General features: G+C 35.3%; 1 protein-coding gene across 3 annotated transcripts; it reads right to left on the reverse strand.

Moving 5' to 3' along the window:
• Nucleotides 1-558: 558 nt before the first annotated feature.
• On the reverse strand, nucleotides 559-27,220 carry LOC130976232 (protein SWEETIE). 3 transcript variants are annotated; one of them, XM_057901034.1, is made up of 48 exons: nucleotides 26,895-27,220; nucleotides 25,850-26,057; nucleotides 25,334-25,440; nucleotides 23,685-23,921; nucleotides 23,509-23,598; nucleotides 23,346-23,433; nucleotides 22,765-22,829; nucleotides 21,947-22,051; nucleotides 21,100-21,189; nucleotides 20,870-20,950; nucleotides 20,709-20,777; nucleotides 20,029-20,154; nucleotides 19,237-19,340; nucleotides 18,682-18,814; nucleotides 17,996-18,102; nucleotides 17,366-17,476; nucleotides 17,079-17,246; nucleotides 16,287-16,373; nucleotides 15,405-15,498; nucleotides 12,256-12,324; nucleotides 12,042-12,164; nucleotides 11,897-11,965; nucleotides 11,681-11,785; nucleotides 11,412-11,500; nucleotides 11,070-11,226; nucleotides 10,226-10,375; nucleotides 9,662-9,711; nucleotides 9,439-9,538; nucleotides 9,304-9,360; nucleotides 9,150-9,217; nucleotides 8,402-8,495; nucleotides 7,411-7,616; nucleotides 6,765-6,909; nucleotides 6,580-6,648; nucleotides 5,978-6,034; nucleotides 5,745-5,831; nucleotides 5,449-5,577; nucleotides 5,162-5,365; nucleotides 4,558-5,025; nucleotides 4,338-4,403; nucleotides 4,032-4,129; nucleotides 3,821-3,917; nucleotides 3,472-3,616; nucleotides 2,878-3,185; nucleotides 2,668-2,802; nucleotides 2,389-2,553; nucleotides 2,167-2,292; nucleotides 559-1,951 (listed from the first exon to the last, which is right to left on the reverse strand). In XM_057901034.1, exons 1-48 carry the CDS (start codon nucleotides 27,078-27,080, stop codon nucleotides 941-943), a joined length of 6,903 nt encoding a protein of 2,300 aa, XP_057757017.1. In that variant the 5' UTR covers nucleotides 27,081-27,220; the 3' UTR covers nucleotides 559-940. The 3 variants fall into 3 exon arrangements, with proteins under 3 accessions (XP_057757017.1, XP_057757016.1, XP_057757018.1); XM_057901033.1 differs by having other exon boundaries at nucleotides 3,821-3,920; XM_057901035.1 differs by lacking the exons at nucleotides 21,947-22,051; nucleotides 22,765-22,829; nucleotides 23,346-23,433; ... (3 more) ...; nucleotides 25,850-26,057; nucleotides 26,895-27,220 and adding an exon at nucleotides 21,327-21,416 and having other exon boundaries at nucleotides 3,821-3,920.
• Between the last annotated feature and the right edge of the window lie 529 nt (nucleotides 27,221-27,749).

Raw genomic sequence — 27,749 nt, forward strand, 5'->3', positions numbered from 1 at the left:
ATTATAATTTACAAACCTATTCTCATCATAAATCATTTTAAATATCTGTGTTTATTCTTTCACATAAATTATCCATTTACGCATAAATCATCCTACCAGACATATTTTCAGATAAAAAAACACTAATCTCTTACTCTGAAATGATTTATATTAACTAATGAATTATAATTCAAATAGCATAATCTTTCTATACTCATCTAAAAGATCATATGTTCGAGTCTCTCTACCTTTGATAAAAAAAAAATTATTTGTTATTTTGTGAAAAAATTTCTAGGGACAATTTATATAACGACTATATTATGTATATACTAAAATCGCCACTAGTATAAAATACATATTGAAATATAAATATACATTAAAAATAAATTAAATCATACATATATTTATACACAAATATATTAATGGTTAATTTTAGTGGCTGATTTTAGTATGCGAATAACATTTTTATTTATATAAATATAAAAAATAAGAGATTCATGTGTTGAAATTTCATTTAGGAAATTCATAGTTTAAATTTTTCTTTATTTTATTTAAGTAAAAAAACCAAAAGAACATATATAACTAAATAAATAAAAGTTTCGAAAGTAAGAACTAAAATACATTTACATAGATGTTTCTGAAGTTGCACCTAACCCTCAACCCATATTTTAAGAAAATCTGTCTAAAATCTAAATATTCTCACTAAAAAATATTAAACTTCATAGAAAAACTAAATGAATAAAAGCTTCTCAAATAATAACAGAATAATAATACAGATTAACAACAGAGCTAGAGAATAAAATATGTGCAACAAAAATACAATTAGTTGGAGCGCAAAAAATGGTACAAGTAAATTATACACGCATCTTTTTAATCGCGATTTTCATGCAGATGTGGGTTCGTGGGATTCATAATATTATAATCTCGTGCGGTCGTGTCATGGCCTTCAATTGACAACGCCTCACTCATCACGGTGGTCACCAGCTGGTTCTAACTTATCACTATTTTTTTCACTTTCTATTGCACTTTGGGACATTCCTGGCTGCGGATCTGAGTTCTGTTCATTTACACCGTCTTTAGCATCTTCTGATTCGCAATAACCCTGTCCAAGTGGCGGAGAGTGTGAGACAAATGGTTCAGGTGAAGGCTTTCTTTGCAAATTATCTGATGATAAGTCGCCTTTGGTCGATCCTTCAGCTTCTGCCTCAGTTCTATGATAAGAAGAACCTTGCTCATTTCCTGGGGTTGATGTTGCCTCTTCCTGAAGCTCAGAACTATGCAGTTCTTCTTTCATCTCTTGATGCTCGTTACTGTGCAGTTCTTCTTCCATCTCTTGATGCTCGTTACTATCTACCTTGTTAGTGTCAAGACTTGTTTGAGTATGTTGCAGTTCTTTCTCCATCTCTGGATGCACATCATTACCTGACTTCTCAGCATCGGAATTTGTTTGATCACGTGTCTGTTCATCAGTCTTTAGACAATCAACGCCATTGAGGTCATTTTCACCATTGATGGAACGTTCTTGAAACTCATCAACTCTGGTGGAACGTTCCATATCTGATGAGCTTTCAACCAGGCTGAGATCTTTGCCTTCAGCAGCATCCTCTGTTTTCGGTTCTGATGAGCTTTCAACCAGGCTAGGATCTTTGCCTTCAGCAGCATCCTCTGTTTTCGGTTCTGATGAGCTTTCAACCAGGCAAGGATCTTTTCCTTCAGCAGCGTCCTCTGTTTCTGGTTCATCTCCATCCTCATTTTTAGACACAGGAAAAGACTGAAAAGCATCCCAATCATCTTCACCAAATTCATCATCTTCCTCATCATTTTCATCTACGTGTGCCGCGATAGCAGCCGGTGGTGCAGAATGCTTATCTTCACTTTCTGTTGATGGCTTTGGTATTTTAATGTCCAAAACTGGTACTTTTAGTTCCATTGGATTTTTATCATGCGTTACTACAGAAGCTCGGATTACCCCCTGCAGGTAGTGAAATAACAGCAGTAAGCAACAGGAGATTACATCAGAAATTTAAAAAAAAAAGCTTATTATTTCTGTTGACAGGAAAATGGAATTTGCCATTTGCAAAAATATAATTTCTATCTTGGTTGAGGTGATCAACCAGTGATTGTAGAAAAATATTAAAGGATTGCTAAATAAATTCACAAAACATGCACGTTGGTAGCATAAAGTACCTGGAGTTGTTCGCGATGCAGAGGAGGCATTGATAGCAAAACATCCTTGAAATGAATTGCTGATGAAGGAATTTGAGCAAGGCGAGAAACAAGCTTAATGGCCGTGTTTCTTAAATCACTGACTTCCTGTCGTTTATTTGCACGATCAAAAGAACAATTTTTTTAAGATATTAATAATAAGAAAAAGAGTGCTAAGCTGGCAATAATCTCAGTTTATATTACCTTAGAGGATCCATCTTCCGTAGACAAGAAAATTATGACAATGGCCTCCAAAAGAATGTTCATAAAACTTCGCTGGCAATCATCACCTTTTGACAGGGTTTGTAATAGCACCATTAGACTCAAGCATTCGCTAACTATGGTTACGGATTCTCTTGTTATGGGATTCTGCCAATGAAATAATAAAATCTTTTAGCTAGATTGAATTGAAACAATCTGCTAAGAAACTAACATAATATTAGGTGTTACCAATGGCACCACAGATGCAAATGCTTCTTATACCTTGAATGTTTTTTGGATCAAAGTGAATATATTGGTTATTAGCTCCCCAACAAGAAACATTATGAAAGACTTATCTTCTGTATTAGCATCTCTTTGAACCCTGGCTTTAAGAAATTGCAAACCTAATACTTGAATCTGTCGAGAACAAACTTTTGTCATTTGGGTTTCTTTCCAGGTAACAGCCATGCTAATTTTTTACATAACACATACCTCTAAATTTGAATCATTAAGTACGGTTTGGATACATCGTATGCAATATCTGAGGGCATTAGCACATAAAGAGTTACTTGTTTCACCATCAGCAACACACTTTAGTTCAAGAGCCAATTTGGCAATCGATATACTTTGTTCAAGAGAAAACACAAGCTTCATTTGTATTAATTTGCGCAAGTTGGAACCCCTAATCTCCTGCAAATGGAATCCCTCAATGCAATCCTTAGTCATAGCAGCAACCACACTCAGACAAGTTCCAAACAGTTCTCTTAGTTGCAGAGCGCCATCATCAAGGTGAGCCTCATCTATAAACAAATTGAGGGAAAAAGTATAAGTTGTACTGTTGAATGAATTATAGTTGATTCACTACTATGGGAGCTTGATATTGAGCGACAATTAAAGAATCTCAAATCTGCAGAAGTAAAATGGTTCATATACCCACAAAAATACCTATTATACCAAAACTACAGGAACACAAACAAGCAGAAACAAGAAAGAAATAAATAAAGGTCAATATAAATATTCAAAGTAGCTATTTACAAGGGACCATAGATTACTATGGATTAGCTACTTTCAACTATAAAGGCTTACCATTAATGATTTTCTTTAATAAAGAACTTGAACAGTTAACCATGTCAATTGCTTCTGATAAGCAAACTTCAGTTGAAGCCTCCCTAATGCACTCGTAGCCCATTAACACTAATGCCAGAACCACAGATTTTGCGTGTTTGTGTGTCTGAAGTAGTCAACGTATTAGATCAGCAATGAAGCTCACTTTTCAGAATCAGTTCACAAAAAAATGAATTTAAGATAAAAGCGAATTGCACAAACCCTTCAATGAAGAATAATTTTTAAAAAAATAATAATAATACTGATATAAGATATTGGCTCATAATTTCAGATAATAATAAGAGAACCAGTTCGTACACAGCAGACACACCTTTGTCTCAATGCGTTTAATAACTTCCCTTGTTGTGCTACATAGTGTATGTATCACATTTACATCACATTTGGGACGCGGCACTGAAATTCTCTCACTGCTGGACAACAAAGCACAGAAACCATTTAACAGATTATATATATTCGACGCATGTCATCTATCTGGGAGTTGAAACTTCATATTAAATTACCAATCACAGAAAGATAATTACCTCCGGAACACTTTAAAAAGGTAATCTAAACAAAGTTCTGTTATTATCAAATCCAAATTTTCACTATTGAAGATTTCTTGTGGGCAATTCTGTGCAACCTGTAGAGAAAACAAAAGAAACGAAATTCATTAGTCACAAATACTGGCCAAAGCACCAAACAGCAGACTAGATGAAAATGTCATACAGGCACAAGTCAAGCTTCATCAGGAATAAAGTGCTTTAAGTGTTATCATAAATTTAACCGAAAAACGTAAAATATAATACACACAAAAAATCAGTCCAGATAGCAATTTATCTAATGCCTACCTGTGATAAAATGGATATTGCAAGACTATTCCAAGAATTATCCATGTACGTGGAATATGAAAGAATCTGCATCCACCAAATATAAGAATTCCATGAGTATTACTCATGACCATTCAGCATAAGAATTACTAAGAATTCCATGAGTATTGCTCATGATCATTCAGCATAAGAATTATTTGGTCTTGTGAATGTCAAAGAATCTCATAAGGAACAAACCCACCTGTAGCAGTTCTTTGCAAATACCCATGCTAAGTAGTCCCGCGCCAAAAAATCTTTCACTAGAAAGAAGTTGAAACATAGGTAGTACAATTTCATATAATTTCAAGCCCGAGGTGTTGACTTCATTATTTGGCGAGTTTCCTCCATGCTTAGCATCACTGAATGCCAGCTGTAAAATTGGCCTGCAAAAGATAGGATGTTGTGACTGAAACAGACCAAGGAGGGAAAAGCCCCACAGGAATTTGAAGTCTTCACTCTTCAACTCAACCATGCTATGTTGACTTGTAGAGACACTATTTTTTTGGGTGTTTGGGACTGAGGCTTTGGTGGAATCATTTCTGCCTTCAGGATTCACAGGAACTGCATCAAATGCAAGTGCTTGCAAAATTACAGGCCAAGATTCATCTAAGCACGGGCGCAACTTTGAAGAAACAATACGTGATTGGATCCCATCAAGGAACAAATTCCACTGCAAGAAAGTGCAAGTAGAATGAGAAGACAACCATGAACATATAACTAGTTTCATATTGATCCACGTTTGTCTTTCAATAAAGAAGTACCCTCTGAGGCACTGAAGTATAAAGAGAGTTCAAGTCCCGGCTTACCTCCTTCTTTGGGATCAGGTACAAGCATATATAACTGTAATCCTTCAATGTACGGATCCAATACTTTCCCAGAATACTTGAGCTCTTTTGGAACAATGGTAATAATGCCAGGTAATCATCTGGAGCTCCATTTTGGTGCTTTCTCATGGATGCATAAATATAACATTTAAGAGAAGCATGAGCAGCCAGAAGCCTTATCTTGATCTACAATAAAATTAATACGACGACAAATGAGCTGATATAAACATATTTGAGCCATTGATAACACAGAAATAAAGTAAGCATGCCTTGCTTGTGACCCATTCTGCAAACGAAGGATAATAAATGTCCTGAAAATCATTCAATGGACGTGAGATTAATGAGAATATACGCTTGACCACCGCTTGATCCCCACTGATAATTCCACTTGTGAGTATCTGAAATTTTCACATAGTATTGTGTTAAATTGCATATTGTGGAAAACCTTGCAAATATATTTCTAACTTCCAAAGAAATATTAGATACATGTTAGGGAGCCCAAGGCCCACAATTGGCTATGCAGAAACAAGTTTGAGGGATTTCCAAATTTGCAAATAAACCAAACCTTGGTTGCCAAATGCAAGCCTGCCTCAAGTAAACTAGGACTAGCAGATGTGTCCAAGGTTGTACGAACTGCAGATACTAGTTGGGCCTGTGTTTAGAACAGTTTTGGTTATTCCAAGCAATTCAACAAACTCAAACTTGACATAACCATATAAATGAAGCATCAGTTTTATGGGACCTTTCAGTAGGCAGAAAGAATTATGATTGTGATTTGCCACATATCTTGCTAAATACCTGAAACTGTTCCAGTAGAAAATGCCCAGGAAGCTCGGGGTCAGCTACTTTTTCAAACTGTTGGTCCAAATTCACATAAAAATAAATTCATCAAGAAGAAATTCCATCAACCATAGAGAAAGCATGAGATTAAGCAAACATCAAAGACTGATTAGGATTTCCCAACATGAAAGCCAGATAATTGATACAATAAAACGGTTTAGCTCTTGACACTAGATCAAAAATAGCATTTACTTACAAAGATGTATTAGTGTCAAAAGGAGAAATACTATTCCATTAATACAGTGAAGAAATTAAGATTGAGAAGAGAATAAAAAGCATGTGGCTCAAGCCATAAAGTCGAGTACGACAAAGAGAAGTATAGCCAGCAGACCACCATAATCCCGCTCCTTCAATTATGCCATAGACCCAGGGATTAATAACAAGATGCTCTTATATGAGGGGAAAAATATGGAGAAGGAAAAACTTCTGATCAGCTTAAAAGACTTATCTCAAAGAAATAAAATTTTCAGCATTTGAGCAACCTCACAAAGGAAGAGAACAAAAGGTGAGAAAAGCCACAACATTCGCACAACCATCGTGTTTCATAGAGAACAAACTACCTTGTCCACAATGGTGCCAAGAAGACTAACGCCAACCGGCTGCATGTTCTCAAATTGAATTGTGCTTATCTGGTAAGAGAAAATATGAGAGGCGACCAGTTAATAAATTATTGTTGTCTTCAATACCAATCAAAGTGCAATAGGTAAAACATTTATGCTAGTATATTCTAGTATGTAAGCAGCACCTGATAAGCAAGTGATATCAACTCTTGCAAATGAAGTACTAGCCAATCACCAGTGTCCGGCCCTTTTCCATGTTCTTGCCTTGCCAAAATCAGGTCAAAATGTGCAGGATTTCTTCCTACAGCTTCTGGAAGATGGCTCAAGCATCTGCAAGAAAATTAATTACTCAAATAACAACAAATAATATAATCATCAACAGCTACGCCTTGCTAGGCTACATGAAACAAACAGGAAAGCCCAACCATAAATGATGCTTACATCCATTTTACATTCAACTTTTAAAGGGTATATATTTTTTAAATTTTATTAGTTTCACCTATAGTTTTTCTAGGTCTCCTGGCTAGCTCTCTCTCTAGTGATGGAGTTACTCCCTATCTGACCAACTTGCCATGTGGAGCTTCTATTAACCCTCTCAACTCATGCCCACCTAAGACAAGACTTCATCATCTTTTGACCAATAGGTGCGACCCCAACATATAAATCATCCTCATGCTAATTCTTCACCAAAGGATGAAGGTATATTTCGCATTAGATGCATTAAAATCACATGAAAGAAGCCAAGAAAACATAGGGTTTGAATCTAGGATAGGTTGGCATTTTTGAAACATATATATAAAAACTAAAATTACACAGCTAAAACAAACATACTCTGCAGCAAAAAGTCTGGTCCGGTATCTGAGGTACTTCTCTCTATTAGGATCAACATTGGAAGCTTGAAAATTGTAACTCTGCTTGCTGTTGGAGCTAGAAACCATATCTTCATCATCCCCTTGGTTCAACTGTGTATCACCATCTATGTTATCACTTGCTGAAGTACTAATATTTTCAATGCTCCTCATTGAAGTAGCAAGGACCTGAGTAATCCCACAAAAACCATTGTCAAGTATCATTAAATAATAATAATAATAACAAGGGTTAATTTCACTTGTCCCTCCGTTAAATGTTACACCATGTGCACCTTACCATGAACTGTAAAAATGTCCAAACCAATCCCAAACTTCCCTAATGTGCATTTTAAACCAAAACCTCATTTACTAGAAGTGAAAGGGCAACTCAACTCCAAAAGCTCACTCAAGAGATGAGGGTTTAACTTTTTCAAACTATATATATATATCATGCTTGTTATATTTTATATATTTTTTAATATAACTGGGTCAAAAGGTTCGACCAATGACCTACTGGTTGAACCACTGGCTCAGTACCCCAACCTAGCTGATTGTCGTGCCAAATTTCATAACCATGAGGAGAAAGAGCATTAGAGCATCAGGTCAAGAGGGTTGATCAAATGCAATAGACCAATAGTTAGGGATAAAGAAAGACCTAAGCAGACTCTAAATGAAATGATAAAAGAGATGCATCTCTACCAAATAAATCCTTCGATAGCATGACCATAAAAAGTAAAAACCTTAGGTGCTTGTGCCTATACGTCAAAGACAAATGACAAGGCAACTATTTTATTACATTTGGACCTTTTTACAACATCTGCCATTGCAGGTCTGCACTTCAAAGAATATTCAGAAAAACTTCAAATATCTGTGTCTTCCACATGGGTTTAACACAATCTCTTGTAAACATTGTATTAGTTTCCAGACACTGAGAAGCATATAGACAATCCAGCATTTTGAAATAGAAACCTTACCACTTTGCGACATACTGCTATCCAATGTGAAGGACATGAAGGAGATGATGCATGGAGTAGTCTCATAATTGTGGTCCGCACTAACTTACCGATTCTGCACAGGTTAAAGGAGTAAGAAATAAGCAGTCAAAAAGCCAAATGCCAATAGCTATAGATGGCACTGACCAATTTTTATATTAATATAATAATATGGTTGGCCATGCCAATCTTCTCATCCTCGTTTACCGTCTCATCAAATTTTTCTTTAAAACCACCCACACCCAAAAATATATTTAAAAAATTGTAAAACCTGAAACAGAGCCAGGTAGAATATCTTATCCCAAAACAAGGATTACCAAGATTTTCTTCAAAGAATAAATCTTTTAGTCCCACGAAAAGAAATCAATGGAAAATAAACAAACTAAAAACGAAAGAATGATTAAGAAAACTTTTCTGTCTCAGATACAAAAGATACAGAGCTGGAGGAATGTTTGATGTTATGACACTAAGTATATGGGAATTTTAAGGGTTGATCCATCAAAGATGCAGAGCAATGCTGAAGTAATTAAATGATTTTAAGAGACACTGTCTTGTAATGAATAGTCTAGGAAAATATATCATGCCATTGTATTACTTCTTACATTATTCTGGCTCTCTGGAAAAACCATATTTATTAAAATAATGAGACAAGACAACCACATAAAAATAATAAAAGAAAAAGGTGCCTCAACCCAAATGATTGGTAGTAAAGAGAAAGAAAGTAACATACTCAGAATCAGTTTCCTCGTCCAGCATAAAGAACAACTTATCTTCAATCTGCTCAACAATAATGGAAACCTGTATGATTAAAATTAGCTGTCAGTACAAAAATATGATATGCTAATGCTTTATATTGAGAACACCACTAAGAAGAGGGAACCAACCGGGTCTTTCTCCACTAAATGCCTTAGTGTTGACACAGCAAGATGCCGTAAATTTGGCTGCATCAAAGAAAAGATTAAACAGAAAACAAGAGTGTATAATACATTATCTAAATGGAAACTGTACAGGAAACAAACCTGTCTTGAGGACAGAGTGGAGAGAAGAGTCTGCACATGTGAGTGCACAGAAACAGCTTGGGGTGCAAAAAGAACAAGTTGTTGTGTAAAGCGTGCACTCCTGTAGTTGAGCAAGCAAAACTTCAGATGACCATCAAAGAAGGGATTGCTATAACTTAAAACATAACTACCCTAGTCAAAGACTAGATAACCACAAAAAAATGTGTGGAATAAAGAAACATACTCAAGCATAGTTGCAGTTTCTTGCCAACAGCTTATCTCTGCCATGGCAGACTGGACAAAGAAAAACACTGTGAACAACAATAACAATAACAATAACAATAATAATAATAACAATAATAATTGGCTGAAAACCTGAAAATGAGAATAAGAGTATAATTGGTCAAAATCTCCTGTACAGATACCCTAGGCAACTTGAGCAACTTTCTGTGATTAGGTAATGAATTTGGCCAAAGTAAAGAGGCTAAAAATTTTGTTGGAAATAGGGAAACTGTGCCAAACTTGGGTGCATATTTTTTCCAGCGGCAGGCAGGGGTTGGGTTTGAAACTCTAGCATCTTCATTTACACATCAGTTGTTTAGCTTCTGCTTGGTGCAAAGCTTATCAGTCATTTAAACATGTTTCCCAAACAAAAGTACTGAGGTTTCTTTTTTCATATTGTTATTTATGTTTCCCTTTATGTTAAGCAAGACATCATATGTTTCAAATTATTTCTTTTATTATCTTCTCTTTCCTCTTAATGAATTTCTTGTTCTTGAAACAGGGACAAAACTGAAAAAACATCTACCTTGGAGCGAGAGAAAAATATGCTTCCAGGGACAAGCTCAGGACCAAGAACAGCAACTATAGCATTGATAAGGCGGCCAACACCTTGCTGAATGTCCACTAAACCATTCTCATCAGATAAAAGAATGTCCATAGCAAGAGAAAGGGTTGCCTGGCATGAAAATTAAAGAGAACCATGTCACCATTAATAAATAGAATATTACACACAAAAATGTCACCCTAGTTAAAGGGATCCCTATGTTTTGAAACCAAATGGCTATTGCATTAAGGGACGAGTTAGAGATGAAGTCATTTGTGACACATCACCAAAAATGTCTTACCTCATATGTCTTATTCTCTTATTGTATAAGTGAGTTTGGGCTCGTACTAGTAATACCTAACTAATAGAGTAAAGACAGTAGTGCTTTGCATTTTACTCACCAAAATACTTCAGATTATTTTACACACACCAAAATTCTCTCTCACCAAGGCACCTCCTATGTTAATGTATCATGAAATAGCTTCCAAATGTGGAGGGAATGGAAGACATGATTATTACAAATTTACATTATCAAAAGCAGGCCATATTACCAGGAGGAGACCCAAAAAAAAATTCATTAGCTGAGTGTCAGCGATATTATTTTGATAATTAAACAAAATAATGTGGAATGGCTCAAATGAACCAATTAGTGACATTTCCAATGGCTTAAAGTTATTCCTTAACAAATGTTATCTCAATAAAACAAGGGAAAAGCTCTTCATGCTGTAATTACCCTGACAGATAGATATTACTTAATAGTTATATGCATGGAATAAAATAAAAATATATTCGGGTCACAATGAGCTGTCATTTGAAATTGGAATACCTGGACGTGAGAAACAAAGGATAAACCAGCAGCTTCAATAGTTAAAAGCAGCCCATGCATAGCCCATATCTGAAGGTTAGCTACTGAACTTTTAGCCAGTGATGATAGAGAGCTCACTGTTGCAGGAACTAAAGTTGACAATGCAATCCCTCCAGCACTGCAACCAAGAAATACAAAATAAAGAATGTCGCAAAATATATGGAGAAAAAGATGGGTTGTCTACTTGCCACAGTTCAAACAAATTCATACCCATCAGTGATTAAGAAAGAAATATATCCTGGGAGATTAAGAACAAAGTGAAAAAGCACAGGAAAATTATTAACTGGCATATTAATAAATGACCTGCGATGAATGCAGCCAAGTGCCAAAGCAATAGATCCAGTATAGTGGGTATCGGTTGCTCCATTTAGGTCACCCAGTAGTGATCTTGCCTGATTATCACCGTTATGGGAGAAAAAAGAATAATCAGAAATGAACATAGTACATAGCATCACAAAGTACAGAAGCAAAGAAGAACAACCCCACACAAAAGAGGGAAAACTTTTCGTAATAAGCCACAAATGCAGCAGAAAAATGAGTCATAAAATTCAGATTAAACTGAAGAAACTTGCCATTCTTGCAGTAAAAATATCATTTCCAAATCGAGCTAAGTATCCAAGACCTTCTGATGATGCTCTACGCTGTGATGCACAAATGTCTCCCTCTGCCAAAATACTCTTCCATGCAAATTCAAACCGGAAAAAGAAAATTAGGACATCACATATATAGAGCAAATAACACAGAATAATAACATTTAATGCAGATAATATGAAATTAAAATTACCTACCTGAAAAATAGATTGCGCTGAACTCAAAATCTCTTGTCCTATTGTTTGTGGTCGAAAAGAATGTAAAGCCTACAAAGATAACAAAACCATTATATCTGGAGAGATTCACACAAGAGAAGGGTACCGACAAAAGAAAGAAGAGAACCTTAAAGCCTGCTAGTAAGCCCACACAAATATTGGTGATACTAGCTGCACGCCAGTGTTGCTTTTTCCCAGCTTTCAGACACTGCTCAATGATGCCAAGAAGGGAGAGCATGCCACCACTATCCTGAAACATAACAATTCAAATGACTCGCTAAACAGCACCCTCTTGATTCTGCATCCACACAATGAGATTCATACCATTACTGACATAATACCTGACAAGCAAACGTGATCCCAAAAAAAAGAAGCATCTGGTTCACCAAAGTCTTGCTTATTGTCTCCGGCTTCATAGGTCACATTAAGTTGTTAGTGAAGTAAAACCCCATCCAAAAATATCACACACAAAAGAATAAAATAAAGCAAGTGGTACATTAAAGACATTAAGAAATAAGCTGGATTAATAAAATGAAATATATTTTTAAACTAAAGACAAATATAAAACTGTTAAATGTTTATTCTCACTGCACATCTCAGTACTTGACTCAAGCAACACCACTGTGCCCTATCAAAAACCAAGTTGATTTGATTGAGGTCTTCTTAAATGTTTTCTTTTGGAATTACACTATGCAATAGTACAGTAGCATTTAAATAACCAACTGTTGTGCTGACTTAAAGTTATACACAGTAGCATTTAACTCAGGGCAGTCCTCATGATGGATGAACAATCAAAACATATTTTCAAACATACAAACACTTGGAACAATGTTTTTCTATAGATTTTCACACACAAAAAGAAAGTAACACAAGGACTACTTTCTGCTTTCATTGTGATATCAAAACCTTCCAAAAGCTTATCAGGCAATAACAAGGTATGTTCCACTAATTAGCTAATAATATTTTATAGGAGGGCACATGCAGTAATCACCATAAAAAATAATAATAAGAAGAAAGCAAAAGAAGAAACACAACCTTTACCAATAAAAGGAAACAAGATTCAGTTGAGAAGAGAAATGTGAGAAATACATTAGAGGAATTCCAGAGTAAAAAAGAAATCCAGTCTTGTATAAATTGAACAGATAAATGATTAGCTAGGCCAATATATAGTTCACACACTAAATACTAGTTGGATATTGTTAATCACAACATAGGGTGCTCGTTATGGATTTTCGCGTTGAGCAAAAGTTGAGGAAAAGACATCATACGAAGAACCCAAGGACGAGGTGGTGGTGGATGAAAGGTGAGGAACAAAGAAGCTTCCTAAGACGGGTAGGAGAAGAGGCAAAGTGGGATGGGAATGGAAGCGCGGAAGAGATGTGGAGGGAGATGACATAAGTTATTAGAAGAACAGCAAAAGAAAGTTTTGGTGAATCTAAAGGAATAGGACCAAGAGACAAGGAGTCCTGGTGGTGGAATGCGAGTATACAAGAAAAGATAAAGATAAAAAGGGAATGCTTTAAAGAGTGGTCTTTATGCCGCAATGCAGATAACTGGGAAAAATATAAGGCGGCTAAGAAAGAGACAAAAGTGGCTGTAAGTGAAGCAAGGACAAGAGCATATGAGGGTCTCTACCAGTCTTTGGGCACGAAAGAAGGAGAAAAATGTATATATAAAATCGCAAAGAGTCGGGAAAGAAGAACGAGAGATTTGGATAAGGTTAAGTGCATAAAGGATAAGGATGGAGAGGTGTTGGCTCAAGAGGAGAAGATTAATGAAAGGTGGAAGAGCTACTTCTACGAGTTATTTAATGAGGGACAGAAGACTCTTCCGAGCCTTGGTCGATTATGCACAAGGGAAGAAGATCAAAACTTTGACTACTATCGAAGGATTCGAGACTTCGAGGTAAAAGAGGCTCTAAAGCAGATGAAAAATGGCAGGGCAGTAGGACCTGATAATATCCCGATTGAGGTTTGGAAGGGTCTTGGAGGAAAAGGCATCAACTGGTTAACCAAGCTTTTTAATGAGATTTTAAGGTCAAAGAAGATGCCTGATGAGTGGAGAAAGAGCACTTTGGTACCTATCTACAAGAATAAGGGGGATATACAAAGTTGCGGAAACTATAGAGGGATTAAGCTTATGAGTCATACTATGAAGTTATGGGAAAGGGTGATAGAACGGAGGTTGAGAAAAGAGACACAAGTAACAGAGAACCAATTTGGATTTATGCCAGGCAGATCTACCACTGAAGCGATATACCTATTAAGAAGGATGATGGAGAGGTATCGTAGTAATAAAAGGGATCTGCACATGGTGTTTATTGATTTGGAAAAAGCGTATGATAGGGTACCAAGGAAGGTCTTATGGAAGGTTTTAGAAAAGAGGAGAGTAAGGATCGCATATATTCGGGCAATCAAAGACATGTATGATGGGGCCACAACTAGTGTGAAGACTCAAGGTGGTGTGACAGAGGAATTCCCTATTGGTATAGGATTACACCAGGGATCATCCTTAAGTCCATACCTTTTCACATTAGTCTTGAAAGTACTCACAGAGCACATCCAAGAGCCTGTGCCATGGTGCATACTTTTTGCCGATGATATCGTCCTTATGGGAGAGTCAAGGGAAGACCTAAATAAGAAGTTGGAGTTATGAAGAGAAGCTCTAGAAGTGTATGGTCTGCGCATAAGCCGTAACAAGACGGAATATATGAAATGTAAATTCAGTTTGAGAAGGAAAAACTCCAATATAGAGGTGAAGATTGGAGAAAACATCCTACGAAAAGTTAAAAGTTTTAAGTATCTTGGGTGCATCATACAGGATAATGGAGAGATTGAACAGGATGTAAATTATAGGATCCAAGCAGGTTGGTCAAAATGGCGGAGTGCATCTGGTTTTATATGCGACAAAAAAGTGCCTTTAAAACTTAAAGGTAAATTCTATCGCACTGCTATAAGACCGGCTATGCTGTATGGTACGGAGTGTTGGGCGGCTAAAGGGGAGTACGAACATAAGCTGAGTGTGGCAAAGATGAAGATGTTGAGATGGATGAGTGGTCATACGCGATTGGATAAAATAAGGAATGAAGATATAAGGGAGAGAGTTGGAGTAGCACCCATTGTGGAAAAGATGGTTGAATCGCGTCTCAGGTGGTTTGAACATGTGGGAAGAAGACCGATAGAACATCCAGTCAGGAGGGTGGATGAGATGGAAGATGGACAAAGAGCGAAAGGCAGAGGAAGACCTAAGAAGACCATCCGTGAGGTGGTCAAACGAGATCTACATATAAACGGTCTCTCTGTAGACATGATACATGACAGAGCACAATAGCGTCGTTTGATTCATGTAGCCGACCCCACTTAGTGGGACAAGGCTTTGTTGTTGTTGCTGTTGGATATTGTTAATCACAGATGTAGTCTATTGTTCATAATAAATAAGTAAATTATTTTCTTGGCGTTAACTAAACTACAATTATCCAAAGAAATAATACCTGAGGAAAGCTAGAAATTTCATTCTCCCATACACACGGCATAAGGCCATCTTTTCCGCCTTGAAAAGCTCGAAGCTCATCTTCAAACCAGTCCCTTTTTCAAATAAATAAATAGGTAATGCAAGTAAGTTGGAAAACAAAGAAGGGAAACGAAAGGGACTTGGGAGAAAGAGGGACCACCAAAGTTAAGAGAAATGAGAAGGAGCTCCACTTGTTTACAAAATATGCAGACATGCACAAATAACAGAAGAGTTGCTGTAATTGCTGACATCAATTAGTTTTGTTCCCACAAATACAATTCATGACATCGCTAGATTTTGTTCCCATAATTCAGGACTCTGTCAAAATTATGTCTATTCATGTGACATCTTGCTGGGTGCACTTGAAACATGATATTGCAAGTTAGTCTAAGGATATATCTCTTTGGTACATGGTTTTATTATTTTAACATGAAAGGGGATCTGAATATTATTTAACGTTCCCACATTTGCGACATTTGCGAATGACACCAAATCACTAGACTAGATTTAATACCAGTATTCCATAATACATATCAAGCCAACCTCCTCAGTAAGCTAAATATGATGATAGAATGAACAGAGAAATATTATAGATAAAAAAAAAGGAAAAGAAGAGAGAAATATATTGGAGACAGGGAGAGAAAAACCAACCAAATTGATCTATCTTAAAAAGATTGAGAATAATCCAAAAGACCATACCACTAAGTCAAAATCATATACAGCAGATCATGTTATTCACTTGATAAAAATGGACTTTATAACTTAGCAAATAAGAAATCTTTGTAATTTCATCTGACATCAATGACAGCATGTAATTAATAAAACAAATACTATGCTGCATAATAAGATAACAGAAACAGACCTTCCGGGAACCCATGGACCCAACCAAGAATCTCTCTTGTCTAACAGAAACCTCAAGCATGAACTTTCTTCACATTCTGAGGCATATCTTATACAAACAAGCAACAAAAGAATTACTCAGATCAATCAGTGATTATCAATTAGTTTTTCACAATAGAAATATAGAAAATAATTAGTTATAACAGCGAAGTAAAATGCCAACCCCCCTCCCCCACCACAAAAAAAAAAGAACTCTTTAGAATCATTCCAAACATATCAGCAGAATCATTTCTACTTCAGAGGCATTTCATAAATCATCAAAATTATATCCATCTTTTCATATTTCTAGCTTCCTTCTGCATCAAATCTTCCAAGAGAATATTTTCTTTAAATATTAGTTTAAAGCCTCTTTATCCAGGATAAGGTTGGTCATTGGTATCTATTTGGTGTGAATGAAGCATTTAACAAGGAGCTCTAGCATATATGAAGAAGGATTGAGAAGCTTAGTTTGCACGATTTTCTCATTTTCCATGGATATTTGTTTTGTTCTTTCTTTAGGGTGATCCTTTATCCTTCTTTTTCTTTGTAGTTTTTATTCTTTCTTGTCAAGAACCATGACTAGAAAGAGAAAGGCATAGCAATGGCATTTTACAAATTCTCTCTCAAAAAACAGAAACATCATTTATACAACAACTTGAATGAGAATTAAATCAAGACAAAAGAAAAGTGTAACATCTTTTTTTATGTTTCAGCAGTGGCTGATCAATACAAAGTCAAAATAGTAAATAACAGACAAATACAATTTACACACTACCTGAATGGAAATGTACATTGTTGAATAATCTGAGGATGGTCATTTTTAAATGAAACTGGATCAGGAAGAGCTTGGTAAGCAATCAAAGTTTTGATGATGAAGATGTCCACTGCAGGCTTTACATGTGCCAATCCCTTGGCTCTTAATGCTGAGATGTATGATAACGCACTGCTTCCAACATAAGTTAGGAATTGAAATCAAATTTCAAACGACATTACAGTCATAAATAAAAAGACACAAAGATGGACTTGTAGCATCGAAGAAATCAAATCTTGAGGTTATCATACCTACTGAGGTATACAAGAACTGGCTGAAGTAATACTCCATCATTCACCACATCGGGAGCTATAAAGCACTTTATAAATGCTGTGAGTGCATGAATAGCAGAAGACCATACACTACAAAATACAAGAGAAAAGTGGCGGACAATAATAAAGAATGCTGTAAAACTTCAACTTTAAAAGTCCATATGATAAGAAAGGTCTTGGTCAAGATACTTAAAAATAATAGTAAATACTTCTGAAAAAAATAATTCCCTCAAATTTTTCTTGGTGATAATAAGAATAAATTTTTTGTCAGGACATATCATAGGGAAGGAAACTGAAAAATAATTCAAAATACTCAACACAAAAATAATGTAGTTTATTTTTCCTTTTTTCTTTTTTTGGGGGGGGGTGGGGGGGGGAGCGGGGAGAGGGGAGGGGAGGGAGGAGTACTTTATGTTATGAACAGTCTCTTGCGAACACTGCATAGGGCTAGTTTACCTTGTGGTGAAATTAAATTTTCGCGAGCAATGACATAAGTCATTTCTCATAAAGCTCAAGTTGCTAGATAGATGTATTCAAATGCTTGTCATATCTGACATTCTAAAACAATTTGACCACAAAAACCATATACGTATTTTCATAGGTGCTTACTATATTGTTGACACTAAATCTTCAGTTTCCTTGAGCTCATTTTCTGGATTGCCAGTAAAGAGGGTAGCCCATAAGGCAAGAATATCAAAGACCTCCTGTTCAAGCTCCTGCGGGCAAGCACAAATACCATGACGTGAATTTCGCTTAGAACAAATCACATGGAAACTAAGATCACAATCCTGCCTATAATTTTCAATTTCATATTAACACATCACATGAAATATACATAGAAGTTCCCTATTATAATTTTCAAGAGGATATACAGCTACAGTAAATGGACAAGGGAAGGAAAACCATGTTCTACAGCTTGGCGTCATAATTTCAATTCTATAGTAATGGATAATGAAATAACAGGTGAATACACACCTCTTTTGTTTTCAATAGAAAAAGAAATTAGTACAAAAGATGATAAAACATCGTCACAAAGAAATTGACAATAGCAAACCAAATCCTAAGTGCATAAAACATGCATGCATATTGATAACTTTGTATTGTCTCATTTAGATAGGATTCATCCCTACCTAAATGGGTGGGATGTGAATACACCAGAAGTTTCATAAATAATTATAGCATAAGATCATGTTGATCCCAAGATGCATTATGTGTGAAGCATGCATACAGTAGGTAATGTGACAGTCTTGGAGCACAAGTTCCTTGCAATTTTAACAAAAATACTAACTTTATACCTCCTTTGGTAAAGAACCCAACAGAGATGATAAAAGCAACCACCCCGCTTCCTTTTCAACTATAGCTGCCACAGGATTGTGACTGTGTTGGGTTAGCATTTCCTTTGAAACTCCAAGCACTAATTTAGGAAGTCTGTTTATGCAACATAATGACTTATTAGCGCAGCAAATAAAGCAAGCATAACACTTCAAGTATGACAATCTACTATAGTTATCCAGCTTGATGAAACAAAGAAAATTTCTTTTTAATTTTATTGATAACAGAAAAAACTTGAGAGGAATAGGGGGGAAAAAAAGAAAGAAAAAAGAGTGCATGCACACACATAACCGATAGCAATATGTTGACTAATATTTATATTGAGTATACCAAATCGCCAAAACCAAAAAGTACAAAGTATGCTGTGACACCTATTTATTCATATGCACACTAGAAAGTGTATCTTTCAAATCTTTGGACAAAAATTAAACAAAGCAAAAGGACAGATCCATATCCATGTCCTCGCAACACGATAATATAAAAACAGTGGAGGGGATAGGGGGAGGAGATCATGTTACCTAGCTGGGTAACCAAGAGGGAGTTTTGGTGAAATAGACACTAAAGCTGCCAACACAGTAGCCTGCCCATGCAACGAATCTAGATCAAACTGTAAACTGCTTCCCTGGACACAATGCATCATTGTCAATTCATAAAATGTACTTTTATTGAACAACAAAATAAGGAACTGAAAATGGAAATACAACCTTATCCTTGTTTAAATATAATGAACAAAAAAATAAGAAACTGAAAATGGAAATACAACAAAACACACTAAAAAGGGAAACATAACAAACTACTCCATCTTGATTCAAGGAAATAAACAGCTGCTACATTCATCTTATTTACACAACCGTGTAAACTGCCAACATGAGGTAGAAGCAGATAGCTAAGCAATCTGCATTTACCGTGACTCTCTTACATTGCCACACACCAACTACAGTAATGGGCAAATAACATTCTATCTTTTGGATAAAATATCAGATTTGAATGCTGTAGCTTATAATAACCTGCCTTCATTTTTACCTTTATCAACATTTCTCTTATCAACAGTAATAATACAACTACCAAACCTTTTTTTCTCACTAAATGGGGTTAGCTACACAGAACAAATATCCTTATTGTATTTTATTGTGAACCATGTCTACAAAGTACAAAAAACAACACCACAACATTTTCCAACTAGAGTAGGTTAATGTAAACCATTTGTACAAACAATTCATGTAAATCAAATAATAATAATTGATGCTATATACTAATTATTACAAACAATGAATTATAATGTAGATTATCATCAAATTCATGAATCTCACCTTTTCAAAGGATATATTCTCCCTTAAAGCAGTAAGAGCAGTCACCCCATATGAAGTTAAGCCACCCACACAAGTTGGATCAACTTCAGCCAAGGTACGCAAGGCCAAAGCAGCCTCTATCCGAACCTAACAATACATATATTTCAGAAATCCCAAATGCTTTTACACAATTTTTTATTTTCATTTATTTTATTTTATTTTTTATTTTTTATTTTTTTGATAAAATAAGAATATCATTAGGAGAAGAAAAAATAGTACAAGGAAGTGGAAGATAAGGGATCTTCTATACAACAAGCAAAAAGCAACCAAAAGAATGGCTATCTATGGAGCATAGGTTTCAAATCTCTCAACATGTTTGATAGGGAAATTCTGTTAAATAGATTCTGATTTGCTCATCAAATGGAGGTCAAATGTCTAATTGTGTGAGATGATTTAAAGTGATTGTTGAAACCACTAATTGTGAAATTATTTACCATCAGCCTTTCAATCGCATCTACATTAAGAAATTATTCATAAGGTCATATCAGATTCTTCCTCTTTCAACCTACTCCATGGTTATGAAGATGATGTGTTTAACCAAAACAAGTAAAGAATAAAAAATATAAAACTAAAAAAAAAGGCATAGAGATATATGCTGAAAATATTTTGGCTCTTGAAAAATAGGAAGATCATGAGCTCACTAGTTTCGAAGAATGAGACACAGCTGAAACTACAGATTCGTCAAGAACTGCCTTGAATTCAAGTGGAACCTGCAAATTGAAAAATCCCAGTAATACTTCTTCCCTTTCTAACAGTACTTGACTTTCTTTTCTGTACAGAAAGATAAGCAGTTAAGCCTTACCTCTCCCAGTGTTTTTAGAGTATATGATAGTGTACGTAAAGCTGCCACTTTCATGTAAGGACCGGCTTCAGATGACTGGAGCTATAACAAGCAAACAGGGTGGGAAAAAGGGGGGGGGGGGGGGGATTGGAAACAATTCAATAAACATCTTACGATGATATCAAGGGTGAAATAGACATCTTGAAAATTTTATGGCAAATAAATTATAGATTTAATTAAATGCATTGCACCTGCTTTCCCAAAAAAACCAAGAAGTTCCTCTGTGTAGGTTCAGTCATTTGATCAGTTATACCAACATGAAGGATATAAAGAACACATGCCTGCAGCAAGAAATAAGAAACTCTTGTTAACAGTCAAGAAGATAAAAAATTCCTGTAACTGGATTGTAACAATGTAGAGGCAAATGGATAGTTCAGAAATTAGTTGTGCTATTGACAAGCCAAATTTGAATGATTACCACCACAGGTCAGTTCAAGATGCTGAGCCTGTGCTGGTTCAACGTTCAAACCATATCCTGCTCAATCCAATTGTCAATCTACCGAAGGATCTAGTAGACCTATTCATTTTAGTGTAAGCAATAAAACTCCATTAGCTTCACAATATTGTTTAATATTATCTATGACACTGAAACCAGTTATTCAATTCTTTCACTCAAAAAAATAAGAAACTTTATCAAAAAAGGATGAGGCTAAATTATCTTCTATTTTCTTTCCAATAATTTTTTTTCTTTTTTTGACAAGGGAGAAGGACAATAGAAGATTGTTGACAAGAGTTCCCCTATAGAAAAGCAAAGCAAAAAAGAAAAAGATTTATTTATAAAGCATAGCTTTTCAATCTCTCAACATGTCTGAAAGGGAAAGTACTCTATAAAGATCATGAGTTTTACACCAAATAGATTCTAGGCATCTCATCCTATCCTATAAACTTGCTTGTCAATCTGTCATTGAAGGTACGAGCAATATGTTCCAACCAGATAGAAGAAGAAATATTACTAACAAGGGGAGAAGGATATTACAAAATCCATGGAGGAAACTAACTGAAAGAAATAATTCAAACTATGATTGATTGTGAAAATACCAATGCATGGGCATCTGCAGAAGCATCAGCACGGAGCATTTCCATAACCTGCAATGCAAAATTTTGAAGCTCGCTATCTGGATGCTGATATTTTATGCGCATGGCCTGCGAGAAAGAAATTGATAATAGAATCACTACTTGAACAACCCCACAAACACATATTTTATTTCTGTTGTGTTTAATAATTACCTTAAAAGCTATGAAACCAACAAAGGAATCTACCAGCAAACATATAAAAGAATAAATAAATCAAAGATCTCTAAAGACTTCTTCACTGCTAGAGACAACCCCATCCCAAAATATATGAACATTAATTTAAAAAAAGCGCGTGGGGGGGGGGGGGGGGATCAATGTTAAGGGATCAAGATTTCCATTTTTGGTTATGGATTTCAAGAAGCACCAACCACTAGCAAATTAATAAGACTCCCATAAAGCTTACAGTCCACAAAAGGATGAATCATACATAGTCTGTGTTTCGAAAACTAAAATAACTGGGTAACAAACAAAACTAAAAGATAAAAACAAGATAGAAAGTGAAGAATCAATCAATGCCTAAATACAATACAGAAGAGTAAAACTGAATATTCCTAAAAGTTAAAAAAAAAAAAAAAAAATACTCCTAATATAATTATTAGAACTCCCACATCACTTGGGAATATGACCATGATAACCTTTATAAGTGCTAGGCAACTCTCACTATTTGCTAGCTTTTAGGACTGAATTCTAATAATGAAACAAAAATGCCATCCAATCTCCAACTATTCACAAGAATGCCTATTAGCTAACTGAAAGCTTAAAAAATCAGTCTCAAGCTTCACCTGTAAAAAGAATACCCAAGATAGAGTTAGGCCAACCCGAACATCCCTAGACCGCACTCCACTTGCTGCAATAGAAGTAGGAAAAGTAAGTTACAAATTTAAACAGCAAATGCAAAGAAATTTAAAATATATATATATATATATATATATATATATATATAATGGAATCATAAAAAACACATGAAAATAAATTTGAGACAAAATGAAATTTTTCTACCGGTGTAAAACAAATATTGAAAAGCCTCTAAGCCAATTTTGTCAGTCTTGACTTGTCATTTTTGCTTTTAGCTTTGTGCATTTTAATTGGTTAATTTATAGATACAGAAGATGAGAGTATTCATACTCTTTAGGTTACATGAGATTGAGATTATGATAGGTGTTTACGAATATGAATGACATTTTATAATGTTAGAAACTCTTTAAAGGAGGACAGAACTTGCTGCATGAGTAGTTGGGAGAGTACAAATTTCGGACTTTAAGCAAGCCAGGTTGGGAAAGCACATGTTATTCACAAGTTTATTGTAATGGTAGTATGTCATCATATTGGAAAATGAAATTAGGTGATATAGAAAAACACAAACCTTTTGTGAAAGCCAAAGTCAAATGCTTCTGCAATCCACCTTCAAGTTTTTTGGCTTGAGGTAAAGGAACTTTTCCCCTAGGTTGAACCTGGTAAGATATAGAAACAATTATAAAAGATGCAAGAATTAACGAAAAAACAGAGAAAGCCAAAATATGAAAAACCTGTGCCTCAGGATTCATTCCAAGAGCAAGCAAGGAGCCCAAAGTCTCAGCAAAGGCATCTCGAACAGATGAAACAGGATCTTCAAGAGCCTATCAAAAGCAGCAGTGACAGAGACATGTAACCAATAATATAATTTTGCATGTGAAAGAGATGAAATTGAAATAAAAATACCTGCCTTGACACAATAGGAAGCTGAATTGTCAAGTTCTGCCACCCCCAATCCTGGACCTCCAATGGTAGCAAACGCCTTCAAACACCTTGCAGCAGCTATTCTAACGGCAAAGGACTTGTCCCCAGTGGCAGATCTCATTATGATACGGAATGCCTCAGAATATGCTGTTGAAGCAGCACTTCCACCACAGCCTTCCAAAGCATTCTGAAGCATATGCAATGCCTGACGCCTTACAAACTCCTGAAGTTTGAGTGACATCAAAACTTTATTAAAAGAGACTAGAGGGCATGGCATAACAAATTATCAGCGAGATAACTGCCTCCATTATGTGATAAAAGTATGCAGAAAGACAAAATCAATCGATAATATAATGAAACAAAGGCACATTACTAATTCATGTATCCTACCAAAAACAAATAGAATATTGAGGAATGATAAATCTAGGAAAGTGGGAGAGGAATGAATAAGTCAGTTAGACTTTCCTTTCGTTGGTGAATACAATTAATCTTAACCAAATTGGCTTTGATTTCCTCTAATTTCACTTTTTCAATGAAACAACTAAGCTATTGGAGCAAAAAGAAGTTTAATCATAGGTTGCGACATGCTGGAAATACTAAAAGCATTCAGGCCCTAATTTTTCTGCCCTTGTCTTCATTGTTTGCTAAAGCACCTGCCACATAGCATATGTCACTCTTAGGCATTCTCTATTGCACTTTCTAAGATATGATTGCCCACTTTGATCATATCTCTCTGTGTTGTATGGAGGATGTTAAAAAGAGATTTTCCACTTGATTCTTTTTCTTCTTCCATTTTTGAAATACTAAGTAATCTTTCCATTTCTTTTATATATCCAGATGACCCTAGTTCAAACTGGCAGAACCAAATCTTTAGTTTGCATTTCATTCCTCTTTTGTACTATTCCTTCTCTTCTAATAATATTCCTCTTTGCTACAAAGAACAATCTTTTTCCTATTTTAAATAAGGGTCTTGAGGGCACTTGTTAAGGAATCAATTAAAAGAAATTCTTCATAGAAAATTCAAGTTTTGATATTTCCAATACATTGACAATGTATTAAATGCATTAAAAACTTCAAAAGTTACTATTCTTATCTCCTTAACAAGCGCCCTTAGCTAAATCCTTTAAATAAAAAAAAAAAACCAATAGTTAAGCCTTGTCCCACTAGATAGAATCCGCTACATGGATTGAGTGAAACCATGTCCATAGTCAAACTGTTAAAATCTAAATCATTTTAAATTATTTTGTTTATATTTGTTTTTCTAAAATCTAAATAAAAATACAATAAAATCCCCAAATGAAGTGGTGTAAATACTGTTTGTAACCCAATGTCAAAATGTTGTGACCATTTTTATCCAATTAACAATTATATAATTTCATTCAACACTTCATTTGGAGACATCTAAATAATACAATGATAAAAAAAAATCCAAATTAAACAGAAAACAGAAGCAAATAAAAAAAAAGAACTCATTAACTATATACGTATGGTTTGTGTGCAAGAAAAACATGTATCGTGCATGCATAAAACGATGACATAGACCAATAAAAAATTTTTTGTGCCTTTTCATTAGGCCCTTCAATTAAAGTCCTTACTAATTTAGAATATCTAAAAATACTCACAGAAAGAAAATACCTCACTAAATTTCAAAAGCTTTGTTGCTATGGTCGTTGTTTCAAGTAAACCTGCAGTGATTCTTCTGCCAAAATACTTATACAATTCTCCCAAGCATTGTGCAGCACCTAAAAATTGGTTGAAATAAAATAGTAAAGATAAAACACAACAAAGACTGACACATCTGAATAAATAAATGCAAACAACATTGAAAACATTATTTACAAAACGTGTGCAACATGAAAGGTAGATGTAATACCTAATCATGTTAGGAGATTTTATTCAGTCATAATTTTATTACCTCTAGATTTGTTTTTAATAGGATTAGTCCATATAGCTTACCATGAGCATGTGCTAAACATACATAGATATATGAAACTAGACAATTTGTTCACTGGACTCAGGGAGAGGAAGAATATTTTAACCAACAACAATATTTCCAAGAATCTTCTGTATCAGTCAGCGTGCTCAAACAATAAATATTGCAGCAATTAATTAGCCATTAAACATTGTTAGAAATGTTCTATTTTAACCAACCAGCAATTTTCTGAGGTTCACTCCTCTTCCCATCAGAAAGAAATCCTTGAAGGCTGCTTGCTCTAGCATAAACTGATATTCCATCTCCCTTGGATATGATCTTTGCCATTGCAACTGATGCCAAGTGACGCACAGGCCGTCGAGCACCAAAAGTGAGTAGGGAATACAATGCATCCTCACACCGTCTTTGCCACAACAAAATATTTTCCTAGAAGATATGATAAATTTTAACATCAGAAAACACATTAAGATTTTTAATGAAAACACAAATCAACAACAACAAATAATATCAAATGAATAGCACCAAACCTTAATTAAAAGCCAATTCTCAAAAGCAACAAGCTTAGCATTAGGTTACTACCTCATGTTATAAAACACACACACTCTGCTATAGTTCTCCTAATTTCATAGGTGTAGTACAATGACTCAGATCAGCTAATTAGATTTAGTTGCAACAGTTTCAGCTGTCATACGAGAATCAGAGACATAAAGATGAATTATAGCACAAGCACCAAGATGCAGTGCTATTTTCCTCTCTCTGAATTCTCCAAAACGCTCTTCTGCTTTCTCTCATTTCTTGCTCCTTGAGAGCTTGCTAATATGCATATATCAAAATTGAAACTATAGTTCAGCTAATCACAGACCGCATCATACGAACAAAGCAATAACTAACGCAACAAAATGCAGCTTGTTCTCAATATCGAACACTGTCTACTACAGACAAAAGCATTCATGAATTCATATTTCATAACAAACTCATTAAACTAAAAAAGGAAATTCGATCTGCAACAACTTAGTTTCAGCTTATATATACAAAATGATCCGAATGCACACAGCTAACGATGTTCACAAGTGCAGATTAGCACAATCCACTCCCTAACTAGCCATAACTGGCAGTAACAAACTTAATAACCAGCTCCGAATTACATCATACGCGTTAACGAAATGAATCAAGATGAAGTGAGGTACGAAAGGTAGCTGATCTGAGAAACGAAATTTCATAACAGAATCGGAAAAATAAGCAAAAGAAGAAGAGAGGAAGTACCTTGGAGTCTTCGTCAATGGCGGATATGAGATCGGAGAGGAGATCGAAGCAGAGGAGTGGCTCCGGAGATTTGTGAACTGCGGAAGCGACTATGGATTCCAGCTGCGCCACGAGCACGCCGAACCGCGAGAGCGGCGCGTTGTTATTGTTACCTTTGTCTCTGACGGTGTGATTGTTCTTCGCCATTGAAAGGAGCAAATGCTGCTTTTAAGTTTGCGGTTAATCCAAGTTTATGTTCGTCGCATTGAGCTATGTTGCAGAAAATGCAGCCAAGCCTCTCAGCTGGGAATGGGGAATGTTTTTTATGTTTCGCGGTGAAGGAGAAAGAGGGTCTAATACATTATTAAATTGCAAATTACACCTCCAAGTTGGAGCTAATATTTATGTTGAGCATATACCCATTTGGGTCTTCAAAATAATTAGGACAAGACATTTTACTCTTTAACTAAAAATAATTATTCGATTAATTCTTAATAATTAATTCTATCAAATACTTAGATTTTTTTGTTTCGCCAATTTTAATGGAGAATAAAATGGTTTTTAAAAATTCTAATAGAAAATAAAATAGTTCCTGACAACCTCTATACAGAAATAATACTGTTTTTTTTTTAATTTTCATCATATCTCACATAACCCTATCAGTCTAACATTGCAACTTCAAGCTACATATGTACACTCTACAACTTCAATGTTCACAAAAAAAAAATTCTCAACTAGTTTTCAAGCAATTCATACTCAGAAAAACTAATCACTATATCTCTCAAATACATATCGTCTTCGATGGATCCCATGAATTTAGACAGCAAATCCGATTTGTTAAGACTCGTTGTTGTTGTCGCCATCTCCCTCCTCTGA

Source organism: Arachis stenosperma, chromosome 4 (assembly GCF_014773155.1).
Source record: "Arachis stenosperma cultivar V10309 chromosome 4, arast.V10309.gnm1.PFL2, whole genome shotgun sequence".
Taxonomy (NCBI): Eukaryota; Viridiplantae; Streptophyta; class Magnoliopsida; order Fabales; family Fabaceae; genus Arachis; species Arachis stenosperma.